The sequence below is a fragment of the Ambystoma mexicanum genome, chromosome 3p (genome assembly GCF_040938575.1).
Source record: "Ambystoma mexicanum isolate Mex_15411 chromosome 3p, UKY_AmexF1_1, whole genome shotgun sequence".
In the NCBI taxonomy this organism is placed as follows: Eukaryota; Metazoa; Chordata; class Amphibia; order Caudata; family Ambystomatidae; genus Ambystoma; species Ambystoma mexicanum.
This window is the reverse complement of record NC_090925.1, coordinates 1,084,993,550-1,085,011,700: the sequence shown is the minus strand read 5'-3', so window position 1 is coordinate 1,085,011,700 and position 18,151 is coordinate 1,084,993,550. Positions and strand designations below refer to the sequence as shown.

The 18,151-nt window shown below is 51.5% G+C and overlaps 1 protein-coding gene across 1 annotated transcript in view; it reads right to left on the bottom strand.

Annotated features, from left to right (window-relative positions):
- Nucleotides 1-18,151, bottom strand: part of LARS1 (leucyl-tRNA synthetase 1) — an 860,995-nt gene that overhangs the window by 603,362 nt on the left and 239,482 nt on the right. The window contains exon 10 of the mRNA XM_069652446.1: nucleotides 7,070-7,295. Within this exon, the coding sequence (XP_069508547.1) occupies nucleotides 7,070-7,295 (226 nt within the window). The remainder of the gene's footprint in view (nucleotides 1-7,069; nucleotides 7,296-18,151) is intronic.

The window sequence follows — 18,151 nt, the reverse complement described above, 5'->3', positions numbered from 1 at the left end:
CTGACAGTGTCAAGTCCCTGACCCCGTCACACTAAACAGATTCACAAACTTCAACAAAAAAAATAATCTAGTTCATTTCTAATTATAGGGAAAGTTTTATGTCCAATGTTGAAACGTGTTCTGGGATTCCGCACATGGATAGAGCTATTCAGTATTTTTGAATTTCAATGCACGTCCCATGATTAAGAATCTACATTCTGAAACTTGCAACTATTCATATTTTAGGCATTTTTCATCCTGCAAAAAAGGAAACGTTCTGCTAAATGCATTTCATCAGGATGTTTAGCCTGCAAATGAGCAACAGGGGGCCCTGCGGACCTCCACAAGGACAAGGACCGGGCTGGCTGCAGAGACTCGACCCCGCAGCAGGCAACAACCAAAGTCTGCAGCGGTGAAACTGTGCTGCGCTGACACCTGGGAACAAGGGTGCTGGGCCTGCGGCAGTGATAGCTGGTGAGTGGACTCTCAGAGCCTGAATACGGCGGTGGGATCCGGGACGCGCCAAAGAGAAAAGAGGGAGTTGGCATGAGAGGGCGGGAGCCCGGCTCCGGCGAGTACTAGAGTGAGGGAAGCACTACTGCCTGGGCAGCGGTGGCAAAATAAACAGAATAACATGGTGCGACCCAGCAGGGAGCAGCATTTTAGATACAGTGGCCCCATCATATTCCAAGAACAACAGTGCCTCTATAGATGGGGGCACATATATTGACTCGCCTAGGGCTGGCCTGAGATGAGGGGCAGGTTGGACACTGGATGCAGGTGGTGCCCTATGGACAGAAGGGCCTGATGTGCCTAGCGAAGTAAGGGCACGTAGAAGGCCCTGCTAGACAACATAAGCTCCCAACTAATACCACATGCCTTAAGGGAGGAGAGCTTTTGGATGCTTTCCCCTTTTGGCGGCAGGGCTAGGATGGCAGCAGGAAGGATCTGATGACCTTGAGAGGGACTGTGGTCTAGTGAGACTGCCCTGGCAGTTGGCGCTCGCAAACTGCACTGTGTTGGCGGCATAGGGCCAGCTAAAAGCTCCAGCATTGATCCGTCTGACTGATAAGGGTCTGGTGGCGACAGAGGCAGTAGGAGCTAATCTGTACCGGAGGTGAAAGTGGTGTGTGGAGGCCAAAGGGAGCTGGCAGCATTTAGTGAAGACAATAGGTGAGAAAGGGAGTGCCAGTGCGTCCTAACCAGAAGTGACATCATGGCCAAGGACAAGCCCAGGAAGGAGGGACTCCAAAACAAAATGGACCAATACACAGTGAGTGGCACACCCAACACCACAACTCACATCCCGGCAGATGGGGGTAATGGAGGAGACATCATGGGAGCCATCTAAGAGTCCAGAATCTCGCTGCAAGTCAAAATCGACGGGCTCGCATGGGAAAGGTCTTTTCTGAGGCACGACCTGCAGAAGCTTTCCACAAGGGTCGGGGAGGCAGAGCAACGTATATTCGAATCAGAGGACACCCTGAAGCACTTGGAAAAACAAATGGCCACAGTATCCCAAAAACTCCCCCAGCTGGAGCGAAGGGCTGAGGATATTGAGGGGAGATCTAGACTTAACAATTTACGGATCCTTGGGATGCATGAGAAGGAAGAAGGTCCAAGTATGAAACTCTACCGGGAAAAATGGCTGGCGGACCCATACACCCCTAAAAGGCTGTCAATGTTCTTCTCTATTGAAAGGGCACATCGGATTCCAACAGGCCGCCCAGTCCTGGGGCACTCCCACGCACCATTATTGCCCGGCTTCTGAACTACAGAGACTGCAACGCCCTACTACAGATGTCGAGGGCGGCCGGCCCGATAACATACAACAGACAAAGGGTCAGGCTTTTTCCAGATTACACCAAGGAAAAGCAGAGGACCCGCCAATCCTTTAACTCGGTTAAGGGAACAATGGCGTCCATGGGGGTTAAGAATGGCCTCTTTTTCCAGGAGCAGCTGAGGGTGTACCATTCGCAGGGTCTTGTTTATGAAGGTATGCAGTGCATGAGAGAGTCTTACACAGATACGGGGTAACAAAGGGTGGCGCAGAGGGAGGCAGGGGGTGGAGCGGGCAGGGGTGGTTGGCCCATGGCATGACAAGGTTTCTGTGGGATGATGGCTCATAAGGGAACGGTCTCCCTGATGACTTGGAATGTCAACGGGTTGTGTTCAAGCGTTAAGCACAGGCTGGTTCTTCAATTCATAAATAGGCAATACCCAGACATTGTATTGCTCACTGAGAAATCTGGTGGGAACGGAGTGCACGTTCTTTCTCAGATCCATCTACAGGGTGGCATTCCATGCAGGTTTCTCGAGGGGGTCCGGGACGACGCTCATACTCCTACATAGGAGGATCCCATTTCGGCATGAAGAGTTGAAGTTGGACCCTAGGGGACGCTTTGTGATGGTTAAGGGGGAGTTATGGGGGGCCACCTGTGGCTTGGTAGCATTGTACGCGCCCCCTCCACTCGCTCCCGATCTTCTTTCTTTCATAACTTCAGTTGCTCACCCTTCAAAGTCAAGTGGACGTATGGGTGCTGGGGATTGGGGGGGGGGGACGGGACTTCAATGAGTTGATGGACCGGGGCCTTGACAGAACGCACTTAGGCACCAAGAACCCGGCGATTTGCACAAAACTGTGCTCTTTCGCCACTGCCCTGGGCTGGGCTGGATAGACGCATGGAGATGGCTGCATGCAGCAGAACAGGGGTTTCCTTTTTCTCTGGGGTTCACGCCACCTTGTCAAGGATTGACAATTTTTTTTGTCCCATCGGACACATCTCATAGGTTACTGTCCACTAGGTTTTTGGCCAGAGGGATATCAGACCATTCCCCACTAGTCATTGAGCTAATAACTGGACAGGCTAAGCCTGTCGGGTGCTGGCGCCTGAATACCTATTACCTTCGGGACCCGGATTTCAAGAAAGAGCAGTCTAGACCAAGGAGTATTCACGGGACTGTCGACAGCCCCGTTATCCTCTGGCAGGGACGTCATTTCACCAAAATGCCTGGGGTAGCGGAAGTGACATCACACGACCCTTGACCCCCTGATGACATCACAGGAAGTGATGTCATTTGACCCCACCCCGAAGTGATATCGCGGGAAGCGTTGGAACACAACCTTTCACCTTTTGACAAAACAGAAAGTGGCATCACATAGCATGGTACACTACAAAAAATATGGTTACAATATCACTATAATGTGATGTACATTTCATACAAGAATGGATCACCATATGTATCGTTAAGATCAGTGTTAAGATCAGTGTGTATAGGCCCATATTACCAAATTACTGTGAATGCAAGCAGACGTCCATGACCAAATGATAATGATGTGTTATTATATAGCACTTACGCTTAAGCGCTTTATATAGAAAAAATATACACCCAATATCACCAAAAATGTGTTGGTACTCATTTATCGACCTCAGAAGGATGGAAGGCTGAGTTGAGGCGTTTAAAACAAGACTAAATCAGTGACTCACCCCCTGAAGTGTGCCTGAAATAAACCTATAATGAGTCCAGCAATTATTGTATAGAATTCCATAGCCCAGGAGCTTACATTACAAAAAAGAAAGGTTTTTTTGCTACTTTTTAGAGGTCGCAAGGGAGACCTCAGAGGTCACAGACCTCTGGCGACCCCTAAATGACGCCCTTATCCTCTTGGAGGGCTATAAGACAACACTGCGGGGGGAGGCGCTCTCACTGGTGGCTTCCAGGTGTAAGAAGCACGCATGGGCGGTGGAGGAGGCGGAGAGGACTCCTCTGAGTCATCAGGGGCAAGGCTTGCCTTGGTCAAGGCACAAGAGGCACTGCGTAACGGGGCATTGGACAGCACCACAGAGGCGCACTGGGCTAGAGAAAACCAGATACATGAGGTAGAAGAGACAAGGCGGGTAAAATGTTGGCCTGGCTGGATAGAAGAGACAGGGGAAATGGGCATGTGCAGGCTATACAGGAAGCCCAAGGGAGGAACCTGACCGACGAAGATATGGATGGGGTCTTTGCCCAATTTTATGAGACACTTTATAATCCTTTGACAGAGTGTGTAGCGAGGGGGTTCTGCTACGCTGGAGTGGGTGCCTCTTCCAAAACTCACCGCTCAGCAGGCTTTGGGCATGGAGGCAGACATCTCTGAAGAGGAGATTTCTGCTGCAATAGCGCAGCTGCAGACGGGTAAGACACCGGGACCCAATCGCTTCCTGGTGGAACTATGGAAGCGATTAGGGGAGCGGGTAGTTCGGACCACTGCATCGACTATTCATGCATTGCAGGCGGGAGGGGTGCCTCCCACCTCCCTCCTGATCTCAGAAAGGCTAGTATAGTGGTTCTCCCGAAACTCAGTAAACCCCTATTTAACAATGTGCCTTTTTTATAGGCCGATATCTTTGATAAATAGAGAGGCCAAGATCCTCGCCCGGGTTCTGGCTAATCACTTAGTGGGGATAATCGGTTCTCTGGTTCACCCGGAACAGTGCAGGTTTGTGCCTTCCAGGGCCTACACGGATGAGCCTGCTCAGGGTGCAACTCACCATACAGTTGGCTGCTGAGTTACCGGACTCAGTGGCTCTCCTTGCAACAGACTTTGAAAAGACGTTCGGCTCTGAGATGGGATTCGCTTTGGGAAATCATGGCTGGCATGAGGTTTGGTAGGAACATTTTGTCCTGTGTCTACCTGCTCTACACCCCTCTTCATGTTGACAATCAGGGTGAAGAGTATCTCCTCTCAAACCTTCTCCCTCGGGCGGGACATGAGGTAGGGATGCCCCCTCTCCCCGTTGCCATTTACGTTGGCGGTGGAGCTGCTTGCGATACAACTCATGGAGAGCCTGGAATGTGTGGGATTCATTTATATGAGGAACCCAGGGGTTCGTGTATTGACGACATACCAGGGCTTCAGCGGGCTAAAAATTCATTGGCAAAAGTCAGTTTGGTTTCCAGTGCAAAAGGATTGAAGATGCAATTCCACGGGACTGCCCGAATGCAATTGCAACCTCAGGTTTCAAATATTTGGGTATTCACCTGAGCCCAAAGCTATCAGATTTTTCTCGGCTTAATCTCTCCCCCGTGGTGAACAGGTTTCCACAGGATATAACGCACTGGCAAACTCTCGCACTAGGTTTTTGTTGGGCAAGACGGCCCTCTAAGATGCTAACGCTTCCTAAATTCTCTATGTCCTGCAGAACGCCCCGCTCCCAATCCTCAGACACATTTTTACTGAGATTGAGGGATCCCTGCGCGGGTTGCTCTGGGGTGGACACTGCAACGATCGGTATGGGAGGGGTGTATTGGCTTGCTCAATCTTCAGAGGTACTACTGGGTGGCACAGGTGGGATATTACATGATTGGCTGCATGGGGACCCGGCACTTCCTCACATAGCGCTCGAGTGTAGAAGGATGATGGGACGGACACCTAGACAGGTACTATTGGGGACGGGCGGGGGGGCAGAAACAGGAGGACAGAGAGATGTGAGCGGGATGTGGGGCTGTTTGAGCCGGAGGAGTGAGTGAAGGCTTTAATGTTTCCAAGTGAAGTGGGAATTGCGGCTAATACAATTTAAGATACTAAACAGAGTACAGTATCCACGTACTGCATTAGCCGAGTGGGTCATAGTGGGAAGTGATGTTTGTCTCATATGTGGAGGGGTGCGGTACCTTCAATTCCATACTGTGGGACTGAGCACAGGTCGAAGTCTTCTGGGGGAAATGTATGCAGAAACCTTCCACTGGGATGGGGCTAGGGTGCCTCTCAAACCAAAACTGGCTCTACTGGGGGTTTGGGAAGAGACCGGGTTCACGAAACACGAAAAGTCATTTCTGGCATCAATAGGGCTTGCCAAGAGACTGACATGGAGCATCATGGAGCTCTGCGGAGTGCCTGAGCCAGGAGCGTGTATATGGCGAGGAGCTGCCCCCAGAAATATTTGAAGATATGGGGTAAATGGGTGGGTAAGGGCTGATGGAGTATGGTTGTCTGCATTGTTTCAATCCCAAACTTTCAAGAGGGTGTACTATTACCCAAAGGCTTCCATTGTTTTATTATGTTATAGCATCTATGTCACCCTGTGGAGACTGCGGTATCATGCTTGGACGTACCTATATTGGTTTTCTTTTTTCAGTTATGGCAAACTTAATTAAAAGATGTGATAAATGTACTCAATCCATTAGGCATCTCCCAGAGTATCATACTTCAAGCAGATCATACCAATAAACATCTATAAATTGAACTCCCTAAATCTGACCTTCAAAGTCCCATCTAGGATGGCCTTGCGGATGAGTTATGTTATGTTAACGGATATTTATACCGCGCACTATCACCATCGGAGTGGTCCCCTGGCGCTCTGGCAGATCGGAAATGAAAAGAGGTTGCACACCATCCCTTCAGCACTTGAGGTATGGCATATCTTGCAAGTAACCTCTCTGCGTTATATAATCTGCTCTTTCCATCTTTCTTTTCCTTAACTGTCTTTCTAATGCATATTCAACTAGTATTTAGCACATTTACTGTAAAATGTACCGCTGCTGCATTGAGTGGGTCGTAATAAAAACAAGAATAATAAAAACAAGAAAGAAAACTAAAATGAAAACATGTCCAATCAGCACTACAGCCAACATAACTAAACTGAATGTTCATTTTAACATGGCATCTACTAACTACACAGTCAGTGTCATTGTGGCATGCAGAGCTATAGAAATGGGGCACTGTATTTACTAGTGTGAAAGCCGATAATCCCCACTTCTTAATAAAGCATCATCTACAAGCACCTCTCCCACACAATATCCCACCCCTCTTGAAATAAACCCAGTATGTGCTACAACTGTGATTGCATCATGTACATCATTTTTGTTCACAGAGCAATTGCTTCCCTTATTGTGACTTCATAGCGATGTGAACAGGCAATACCGTTACCCCAGCAGTACTCCTTTAATCTACCAAGGAATGAAGAACTGGTTTCTGGAACAATCCTAAACTGAAACACTTGGGCTAAGGGTTGCATACATCTTTACCTTTAAATGCATGAACCAGTGTGCTCTCTCTTGTCAGCATAATTATATACATAAAAACAAGTTGGGAAAAAGTGCACACCTCTCCCATCAGCTCCTTGACCACCGGCACCACACCATTGTCCTTGGTGAAGCCTTGGTAGGCCATATTCCGGGCCGCCCGCTGGGTGCAGATGAAGAGGTCATTGTTGGCAATCTCGAAGGCTATATAGGACATATCAGGGCGCACCCAACAGTTTGTCTGGCCAAACATAGTCTCTGGTCTCAGGGTGGCAGCCACCAAAAAAATATTTCTCCCTTTAAGGCCACTGGGAAAGAAAACGAGAAAGAAGGTAAGTGTGCAAAGTGAGTTCAGAAATACTTTCAGATGAAACTGTGTTGGTGGCGCAGGCAATCAGATATACAGTAATATAGGGCACAAAGATCCAGTATGCCTCTGTTGCACGTTAAAATGAGGTTCGTTTGGAGGGAAAAGGGAGCGTTTCCATAGCATGTGGCCTCTAGATCCATAAGGGGCCATTTTCACATTTATTTGTAAATGGAATAAAAAGGTATGATACATAAGCATTTGTTAGAAAAATATTAGTACTAACTTTAGGGTTCACAGCATTACATGGCAGGGGCTCAAGGAAAACACCCAAACTTCTATATCCACTTTAAAAGGGTAGTACATTAATTTAACAGACTCCAGCAGTCATGGTGGAGACAAACAACTCCAGGGCGTGAGGCGGGATCCATGTTGGATTTTCAGGATATCTCATTATTTTTATGAGATAAATTTGCATGCTATGATTCTGAATGTATGCACATTTTCCTCCTGAATATTAATGAGGGATATCCTGAAAACCTGGCAGTATCCAGGCCTGGAGTTGGATAACCCGGGTGGCGAGGAACATACATTCTTTACATTAAGCAGTTTTGCTGGCAATATGAATTCAGACAGTATAAAATGCACTGCCGCAATGAAAAGATAGGTGGTAAAACAACTTATTTACTTTACAAGAGGTGGGGAAAATTAAAGGGAGTGCAGGGTATGTATGGTTTGTAATGAAAATTGCCTGCAAAGTACCTAGAACCAAATTATTCCAATACAGACAGAAACACAAAGGAGCAGTTTTATGGATCAAGCTTAATTTTCGGGTGTAGGGAGTGTTAGGACAGTTTCTATTGTATGAATTTATTGGACATTTGTATGGCGCCTATACACAAGTATTTACAGGTGCCACAAGACAAGATGGGGGAAGGGGTCAAGGAAATCAAGAGCGTAGAAAAATAACAACAATGGTTATATTGGCCTTGGGACAATCCTACCGTGCAAGTGCTTGTGAAGGTGGTAAGTGCAGGGTCTGAGGGCTAGAGCGAGAAGTGCAGGAAAGGGGTGTCCCCAGAGAAGGGGGCAGGGAAGTGCTGGGCGGGCCAAGGTGGCAAGTGCCAGGGGAAAAGGGGGATGAGTGCAGTGGGCAGGGTGGGCCAAGTTGGGCTAGTCTGGGAAAGGGAGCCAGAGGGCAAGTGCTGGCAAAGGATGCAGGGGGGACTGGTGGAGTTGGTCTGGCCCCTGTATGAACTCTGAAGGGACCAGTCCCCAGTCGTAGCGGCAGAGGAAGAGTTAGCGCAGGATGGGAAGAGGGAAGAAAGAGGAGAAAAGGAAAGTCTTGAGAAGGTTCTGGAACTTGAAAAGATCTGGCTCTAGTCGGAGGGGGGGCATTCCAGAGGGAGGAGCCAACCTAGGAAAGGGATCTACCTCCCACTCTCTGCTTGGAGAAACGTCTGACCTGCAGAGAGTTGGAGTGAGAGGATCAAAGTACTCTATCCGGGAGGTATTTAGGGAGGAAAGCTAGATATAAAGAGGTCCCAGGCACCAGACGGCCTTGTGAATGATGCAGAGGGTCTTGGATTTGATCTTTGCGGTCACCGGGAGCCATTGGAGAGATTTAAGGGTTGGAGAGATGCAGTCCCTGGGCTTGAGGCCGAGGATAAGCCTTGCAGTCCTATTCTGGATTAGATGGAGGGGGTGAAGGGAGGAAAGAGGCAAATTGAGGAAGAGGCTGTTGCAGTAGTCAAGCCTAGAGAGAACCATGGCTCTGCAGACGTTGAGCTTACAGGGGAAGGTGAGGAAAGGTAGAATGCCCCTGAGAAGGTGGAGCTGAAAGTTGGACTTATTGGCAAGGTCTGTGATGTGTGGAGAGAAAGAGAGAGAGGAGTCAAAGATGATCCCAAGGTTTTAAGCCTCACAGGTGGGTGAGGAGATGGGACCGAAGCAGTCTGGCCAGAGAGAGGGGGGTCGGAGGGACAAAGAGGAGGTGTCCTAATGAGTAGAATCTCTGTCTTACTAGCATTAAGGCAGAGATCATGGCAGAGAACCATGCCTGAATAGCAGTCAGGTATGAGGGAGGAGGAGCAGGGGGTAGAGCATGGCAGCTTGAAGGAGAGATTTGTCTTCTGCATAACACTGTAAATGAGGTGGGAAAGTGGAGATCAGGTAGGCCAGAGGGGCCAGGTAGATGTTAAAGAAGGAACAAGTTACTTACCTGTAACTGTTGTTCTCCAGCATGGGTCTGGCATGGATTCACATGCTCATGAATATTCCCCGTCGTCAGGCTGGGAATCCTCGGTAAAGAAAAAACCAGTATCAGTTTCGTTTCTGATCTGTCTTTCGTAGTAATAACCAATCACTGGTCTCTGCGTCATACTGACCACAGCCAATGACTGCCCTCTACCTAAGCACCGCCTCTGGCAGCCATCTTCAGATTTGGAAGCACGTGAAGTGGCAGTATGACCAAGTGAAGAGCCGCAGAGGGGTAGGCGGGAGGGTTCGCATGTGAATCCATGCCAGACCCATGCTGGAGAACAACAGTTACAGGTAAGTAACTTGTTCCTTCTCCAGCATGGGGTCTGGCATGGATTCACATGCTCATGAATAAAGAATACATAGCAGTACACACATGCACAACCACGGGAGGTGGCAAAGGCTCAACATTAAGCAGTACATCAAACTCAACATTAAGCATCTTACCTCCTCACCAGGCTCACCTCAGGCGAACAGGTTGCGCAGCACTGCTTGGCCGACCCTGGACTCCTCCCTGGAATCCCGATCGACGCAGTAGAATTTCGTGAAGGTGTGCGTCGACGTCCACGTAGCAGCCCTGCATATGTCCAGCAGGGGCACACCAGAAAGGAACGCCGTGGTAGCTGCGATCGCTCTGGTGGAATGGGCTCTCGGACGGCCAGGCAGCGGTCGGTTTGCCAACCGATGACAGTACATGATACAACCGGAGAGCCATCTGGAAATGGAAGCCTTCGAGAGAGCCTTCCCCTGATTGACAGGTCCAAAGTTCACAAAGAGTTGTGACGTCTTACGAAAACACTTCGTGCGGTCCACGTAGAACTTCAGCGCTCTAGCCACATCCAGCGAGTGCAAAGTCCTCTCAGCCGGAGACGAAGGCGACGGGAAGAACACAGGCAACACCAAGGGTTCGTTGAGATGGAAGTCCGACGGTACCTTGGGCATGAAGGAGGGGTGCGTCCTGAGCACTACCCTCGTGTCGTGAAAAGTCAAGTACGGGGCCTTGCAGAAAAGGGCCTGGATCTCTCCCACCCGTCGTGCGGAGGTGATGGCCACAAGAAACGCTGTTTTCCACGACAGAAACTTCAACGGGGCCGAGTGCAGAGGCTCGAACGGAGGTCCCATGAGCTTGGTCAGCACCACGTTGAGCTCCCACGCCGGGGCCGGAGCCTTCACCGGCGGGAACGATCTGAACAGTCCCTTCATGAACTCTTTCACCAGACGATGAGACCACAAGGACGTCCGGCCCGTGGTTCTGGTGTATCGGGAGATCGCAGCAAGATGAATCTTGATGGACGCGTGTGCCAGTCCAGCTTTGGCCAGCGTCAGCAGGTACGGCAGTACCTGGGGAGCCGTAATCTGTAGAGGGTTAATCTTCTGTGCGTGGCACCAGACAGAGAACCTCTTCCATTTGTGTCCGTAGCATTTAAGAGTCGAGGACGCCCTGGCCTTTGCAAGAACCTCTCTGCAGTCGGCCGGTATGTCGTATCCTCCAAACTCTAGCGCTGCAGGAGCCAGGCCTGCAAGTTCAGCGATTTCGGGTCGTGGTGGAGGATGGCGCCTCCTTCCCTGGAGAGTAGATCCGCGTCCACCGGCAGCTTGATTGGCGGGGACGCTGACAAGTCCAGAAGGTCCGGGAACCATATCTGCCTCGGCCACGCAGGTGCGACGAGGATCATCCTGCACCGTGACCTCTTGAGCTGGTTGACGAGCCGGATTAGCAGTGGCAAAGGAGGGAACGCGTAGAGGAACAGGCCCTCCCAGGGGAACGAGAAAGCATCGCCCATGCTCCTCGCCTGGGGAAACCTGCTGGCGAACCTCCGGCACTTGGAGTTCGTCGCCGTCGCGAACAGGTCGATCTGGGGTGTGCCCCACCGTCGGAAGAGGCGATCCACTAGATCCTGCCGTAGTTCCCACTCGTGGCACGAGCGCAGCTCCCTGCTGAGTGAGTCGGCGATGGTGTTTTTTATCCCTGCCAGATGAAACGGCACCAGAAACATCCTTTGGGCGACGGCCCAATGCCACAGGTCCTGCACCTCCTTGGACAGCGCTGGGGACCTGGTTCCGCCCTGTTTCCTGATGTAAAACATGGTGGTGGTGTTGTCGGTGAAGATCCTCACCACCTTGCCCTTGAGGGACGGAAGGAAGGACCGGAGGGCCCAGAACACTGCACGGAGCTCCAGGACGTTGATATGGAGGGACTTCTCCGTCGGGAGCCAAAGGCCTCTCGCGTGCAGGTTTTCGGTGTGCGCTCCCCACCCTTCCAGGGAGGCATCCGTGGTCACTGTCTCCTGGTGGTCTGGGGTCTGGAAGTCCATGCCCGCCGTCAGATGCGCGCGGTTGCCCCACCACCGGACCGCTCGGCGGAAACTCTCGTCGAGTGTGATCCTCTCCTCGAAGCCGCCCGTCGTTTGGATCCAGCGCGCGTCCAGGAACTCCTGCAACGGGCGCATCCGGAGCCTGCACATGGGAATGAGGTAGATGCAAGAAGACATCATTCCGAGGAGGGACTTGGTGGACCTCACCTTGGCCGCGTCGGAAACCAACATCCGCTGTACCTTGCCCAGGATGGATCTGGTCCTTTCCTCCGACGGGGAGGCCAGAAGGGACACTGTGTCGAGCTTCGCTCCCAGAAACAGTGCGTTTTGCGCGGGTACCAGGTGGGACTTGGCGTAGTTCACGGAGAATCCCAGGTCCGTGAGAAGTTGGACGGTCCTTGCCGTGTGCTCCACGGCGAGCTCCCTCGTCTTGGCTCGGATGAGCCAGTCGTCCAGGTAGGGGTAGACGTGGATCCCCTCACGGCGCAGCTGCGCCACCACCGGTGCAAGGCACTTGGTGAATACCCTGGGTGCCGACCGTAGTCCGAAGGGGAGGGCTGTGAACTGGTAGTGACGCCCTTGGACCACAAACCTGAGGAATTTTCGGTGCCCCTTTAGGATGGGAATATGGAAGTAGGCATCCTCCAAATCCAACGACGACAGGAAGTCTCCTTCCTCCAGCTGCCCCAGGACGTGCTGGAGGGTGACCATCCGGAACTTCTGCGCCTTGATGAACTTGTTCAGACGTCGCAGGTCTAGGATGGGGCGCCATCCTCCCGTCTTCTTCTTCACGAGGAAGTATCTCGAGTAAACTCCGGAGCCCCGAAGCCTCTTTGGGACGAGTTCGATGGCGCCCTTCCTGAGCATCGCCTTTACCTCCAGGAGAAGCTGAGGGACGTGAAGCTCTTTCCTGGCCACGGGGGGGACGCGCGGGCACCTTCTTTGAAACTCGAGCGCGTGGCCCCGGGCTAAGGCGTCCAGCACCCAACGGTCGGTGGAGATGGACTCCCACACGCTGACGAAGCTAGCCAGCCGGCCTCCCACCGGGGTGCTTCGGTGGGGGCCCGACCCCACGGCCGGTTCAATCCTGTTTCGACGAGGCTTTGCCGCCTTGACCTCCTTGGCGACGACGGCGGGGTCCGCCAGACTTGCCTCGTCCTCTGTAGGCCTCCTGAGACGACGAGCGGGCCGCTTGACGGTAGGTGGAGAAACCGCCGCCGGAACCTTTGGAGGCGCCCTTGCCTCCGCTGCTCCGAAACGGCGTCCGTCGTTGCTGCAGAACCCCAAGGGCCCGGGCCGTCTCAGTGTCCGCTTTAATGGCCTGAAGGGAATCGTCAACTGTTTTCCCAAACAGGTTGTTCCCATCGAACGGCATGTCCAGGACTCTGGTCCGTACGTCTTGACGGAAGTCCGTAGCCTTGAGCCATCCACGCCGCCTAAGGCACACGCCGTTGCCCAACTGGCGAAACCCAGTGTCGGCGATGTCCGTCGCAATAGTGATGGCGTGGTCCGACGCCACCTCACCTTCCTGTAGGATCTCCAGGGCATCCGCCCTCTTGTCGTCCGGTAGGAAGTCCAGCAGGGGAACCAGTTTGTACCATAGCTCCCTGTCGTAGCGGGCCACGATAGCCAAGGCGTTGGCCGCTTTAATCGTCGTCGCTGCAGACGAGATGACCCTGCGTCCCATAGCGTCCAATTTCTTTCCCCCGCCGTCCGGTGGGGAAGTCGATGTGGAGACCGCACCCCCTCCGCTTTCTTCCTGGCCGCCGCGGAGACGACGGAGTCCGGGGTAGGCTGCGCCCGGAGGCACAGGGGGGCCGCGTCCGGGACCCGGTACTTCTTCTCGTAGCGGTCTCTTCTAGCTGGCGTCGTGGAAGGGTTCTTGAGGAGGGCGAGGCCCTCATCCCAAATGTCGTCCAGTAGAGGCACCGCGAGGACCGTCTTCCTCTTGGCCTCGCGCCGTTGATAAAGGAATCCTTCCTTTTTCTTCTCCTCAGGGCAGAGTTGGAAAAGCTCGGATGCCCTGGCGATCATGGAGTGGAACGATCCAATCTCGTCGGGCGGAGAAGCCCTGGTGGGAGGTGACGACGGTAGATCCTCGTCGTATACCTCGTCGTCCGTACCCGTCGCTGCCGTGTCAGTCCCCGTATCATCCCCTCGGGTGGACGGGGAGGAGGGCTGGACGGGGCGCGACGGCTGAAAAGGAGGTGGAGGGTGAATCCTTCTTTTCTTGGGCGGGGGAACACCAGAAGGTCCCGGTTCAGGATCCCCCGACGGGAGAGGTTCCTCCGTCGGCAACGGTAGTCTCGTCCTTATCTCTGAGCATAAGGACTGTATAGCCAACAAAATGGCCGCCGAGTTGTCTTGCGGCGCTGGCAGAGGGGAATCCGACGGGCGATCAGGGGCCCCGTCGGCACCCTCGACGATGTCGTCGTCACCTGCGTCGGGACCCATCCCGACGGGCCGGTCTTCTTCCACGCCAAGGCCGTGGCTTAAGACCTCGATCAGCTCTTCCTCCGAGGTTGAGGCCGAATCTACGACGACGCCCTGCCCCCCCTTTTTCTTCCCCGCCAGGGATTTCACGGGGGTCCTATCGATGGGCACAAAAGAGGACTCCCTCCGAGGTGGCAGGGAGACTCTGAGCCCCGAGGTCGCCACCACTGGTGTAGCCTCCACAGGCTGAGCCAGGGCCGCCGCGACAGTATCGATAGAGGGCTTGGCCGGATGGATTAAGGCCTTCACCACCTTAGGTGTGCTCACCGCCTTATCCTTGAGGGGGGGGACACTGCCTCGCTCCCCCTCCGATGGGGCCTTCGAGCTCGACCGGGGCCTCTCCAGGAGCTTCGCCGGGTGCTCGCCTTTCCTCTTACCCGACCCAGAGCGTTGGCTCGTGGCTGATGGTGCCGGGGAGGGTGCGCCCTGCCTGGCGCCCGTAGAGCCCGACCGTTCGGCGCTCCCGGTGCCAGCGGACTCGCGGTGCTTGGCCTTGTGTTGGACCCCCGTCGCCGGGGCGTCCTCAAAGGTCTTAGAAGACCGCTCGGATTTCTTCCTCTTCTTCTCGCCTGACGGGCTCTTCCCTTCCAGCCAGTTGGCGAGACGTTGATGGCGGTCCTTCATGGTCCGCTCCGACATATTGCCGCAAAACGCACAGTCCTTCTCCACGTGCGTCTTGTCCTCATGTAAGCAGTAGAGACAAAAGGAGTGTTCGTCCTCCTTAAAGACGTTCTGCAGCTGGCATCCAGGGCAGATCCTGAACAGCTTTCCGGGCGTCGAGCTTCCCTTCTCCTGGGCCATGTCCGGGCCTGAGAAGCTTCTGGAGTCCTCCAAAAGCGTAGCTCGACGAAATCTTCACCCTTGAGGGGCGCACACGAATCCGACACGGGTCCCCGTTGATCGGATGGAGAGTCGGTGGAGCTTGAGGCTCTTTTGACCGAAAAAACGAAGTTTTTGAGAAAAAACGTGAAAAAATAGCACTAACGCTCGAGAGCAATAGCACGAGGATCCCAACACATGAACGTGCGGTAAAAATCTGAAGATGGCTGCCAGAGGCGGTGCTTAGGTAGAGGGCAGTCATTGGCTGTGGTCAGTATGACGCAGAGACCAGTGATTGGTTATTACTACGAAAGACAGATCAGAAACGAAACTGATACTGGTTTTTTCTTTACCGAGGATTCCCAGCCTGACGACGGGGAATATTCATGAGCATGTGAATCCATGCCAGACCCCATGCTGGAGAACCATTGAGATAGAATGGAGCCCTGAGGGTCGCCACAGGTAGAGAGTGTGGTGGAGGAGAGAAAAGGACCCATTTGTACTTGGGAGCGTCTGTTTGAAAGGAAGGAGGTAAGCCACGCCAGTGCCCTGTCTCTCGTCTTTGTTCATGGAATGACAGAAATTGATGCACTGGTGGGAAACAAGGTTTGCAGCAAGCTTTCACTTTCAGGTTAGGGTCACTGTGAATGTCCAGAGAAATTGGGTAGTCAGCATCCTGGAAGTGCTTCAACTCTGAATCCACTTAATTGCGGGCAGTCTCACATAGAAATGTTTAATAGAGGTGGACCAGGTTCAGCCTGGCTGGGCGGGTATTGGTTCTAATGCTGTGGCTCCCCCCAACCCCCAATCACAAAGGCCAGTGTTGAGAGAGATTTTCTCAGAACCTTCAGAGGGCTGCGAAACCATCTAACCTGAAAGTGGGGCAGTGAACGAAATCTAAAAGGTAAGCCAAACCTCTCCTACAGAAGGTAGCTGTGGCAGAACAAATAGGCATTACTCAAGGGAAAGAGGAAGGCTGGTATTAGAGTACAATTAGTCCACACAGTGAATCAAAGTAAACGCACCACAAGGCTATACCGAACAATATACACTTTAGTATAGTTAAATAAGTACTTGAGGCAGACCTTAAACATAGAAAAAATACACAGATTATGTAATAAAACAGTACATTGTCAGTTAAGACACAAGCCACTACTATACTAAAATCGAGGTCCATTATCTGTCCATTATAAATGTATGTAAATATGTTCTCTGTAAAGCGCTTTGGCTTAAGGCGCTATATAAATAACAAATCATTATCATCATCTGGCGATGGACACATTACATATAGCCACAGTGAGTGGGAAGAAAACGGAGACCATAGACTACAAAACACAAAGCAATATAAGTATTAACAGGACCCCAGATGCCTGCACCGAACAGTCACCAGATTTCCAACCTCTAGAACATTTTATTGTATATAGAGATATATAATACAAATGCACATCTAACAGTAAATGTAGGACCTAAAGGGAGGAAACATTTGAAAAACACTCAAACACACAACCAGAGGCCACCAAAAGTAAGGGTACATTTACATTAATAGTGCGCAACATATTATACTCCCAGGATAAATAGATACAGTAAAACCTTACAGTGCTACAATGTAACAAGAAATGTAATAATGACATGAGTGAAATCAATGACATTTTAGTACATACCAATAATCAGTGGCACATGCCAATATTCCAGTCTACTACAACTCACTGATCCCCAAGGGAACACAGGAAAAATGCCAAGAGGCAGTTAAGTACCTCCAAAGTCATGTTAGGTGAGTTGCAGGTAACCTAAAAAGTTTCCCATAGGAAATAACGGGACAAAATCAATAGGCACAGCTGTGATTATAGCGAAATGAGGGTAAGCACTATCATCAGGGGAGACATTGACAAATCGAGAGATTCAGTCACTTCACCTCAAGTGGGAGCCTTTCCTTGTAGCACTAGCAAGGTTAGCCCGCTATACAATACCCTCCCTAGGGATAGAAGCAAGCAGGACCTCACTGGGAGAGACTCCCCCATGGGTATAAGGACTCCCGTTACGAGGAGGAACTCCCTTTCCAACTCAACCATGCCTATTCAGAAGGCAGAGAACAAGAGAAATGTACCTACATTTGTCATTGCAGTGTTTCAGAACAAAACAAGAACTGTGACAAAGAAGATCCAGGGAGTTAAAGGGAACTAGTACAAGTTAAATACTGACAAGAAGAAACCCAAGGGAGACAAAGAGAGAGTATGGCTCAGACACTGAGAAAGGACTCCCATAAAAGTGGGAGGAGAAAGCATGACGGCAAACGAGACCTGGGAGTTTCAAACCAGCTCCACGAGGGTAGGTGAATGCTGCCCCTATCCAAGGAAGGTAACGGGGAGAGCGGGAGACCTGGGGAGAGAGGCAGTGATAACAATTGGTATAATCAAAGTCAGCATTGTACCGAAACCCAGAAGAACTATTAAGTAATCCTAATCCTACTCATCCCAGTAAGGAAGTGAGTGAGAATAACGACTGGACTAATCATACTCGTTGCAGAAACAAAGGAGCATGAGAATAAATACTGAGCTAATCATACTTTTCCCAGTAACAAGAAGTGTGAGAAGAATTACTGTGGGCATCCTACTCGTCCAAGTGAGCAAGCTAATCACCAAAAGGGTGAGAAAGCCAATAACCAAGAGTGAGAATAAATACTGGGGTTACCATTGTTACCGTAGTGAGAAAGGAAGTGATCAAGAGAGTGAGGGTCAACCTGAGAAAGAGACTTATTTATGTTCAAGAATAAACAAGAGAATCAAAAGAGCAAGATGAGAAAGTTTGATTAAAAGGATCCTTTAGGTGGCCACCAAGGGGCGCACGGATGGAGGACGTGCTCCTGTGCACCGCAGACCCCACGAACCTGCAAATGTGCCCCCATTTGCCCCTTACTCGATGGCCCAGTGGCAACAGAGGAGTTAACCAACCCAGAGAGAGTCTGATGAGCGGA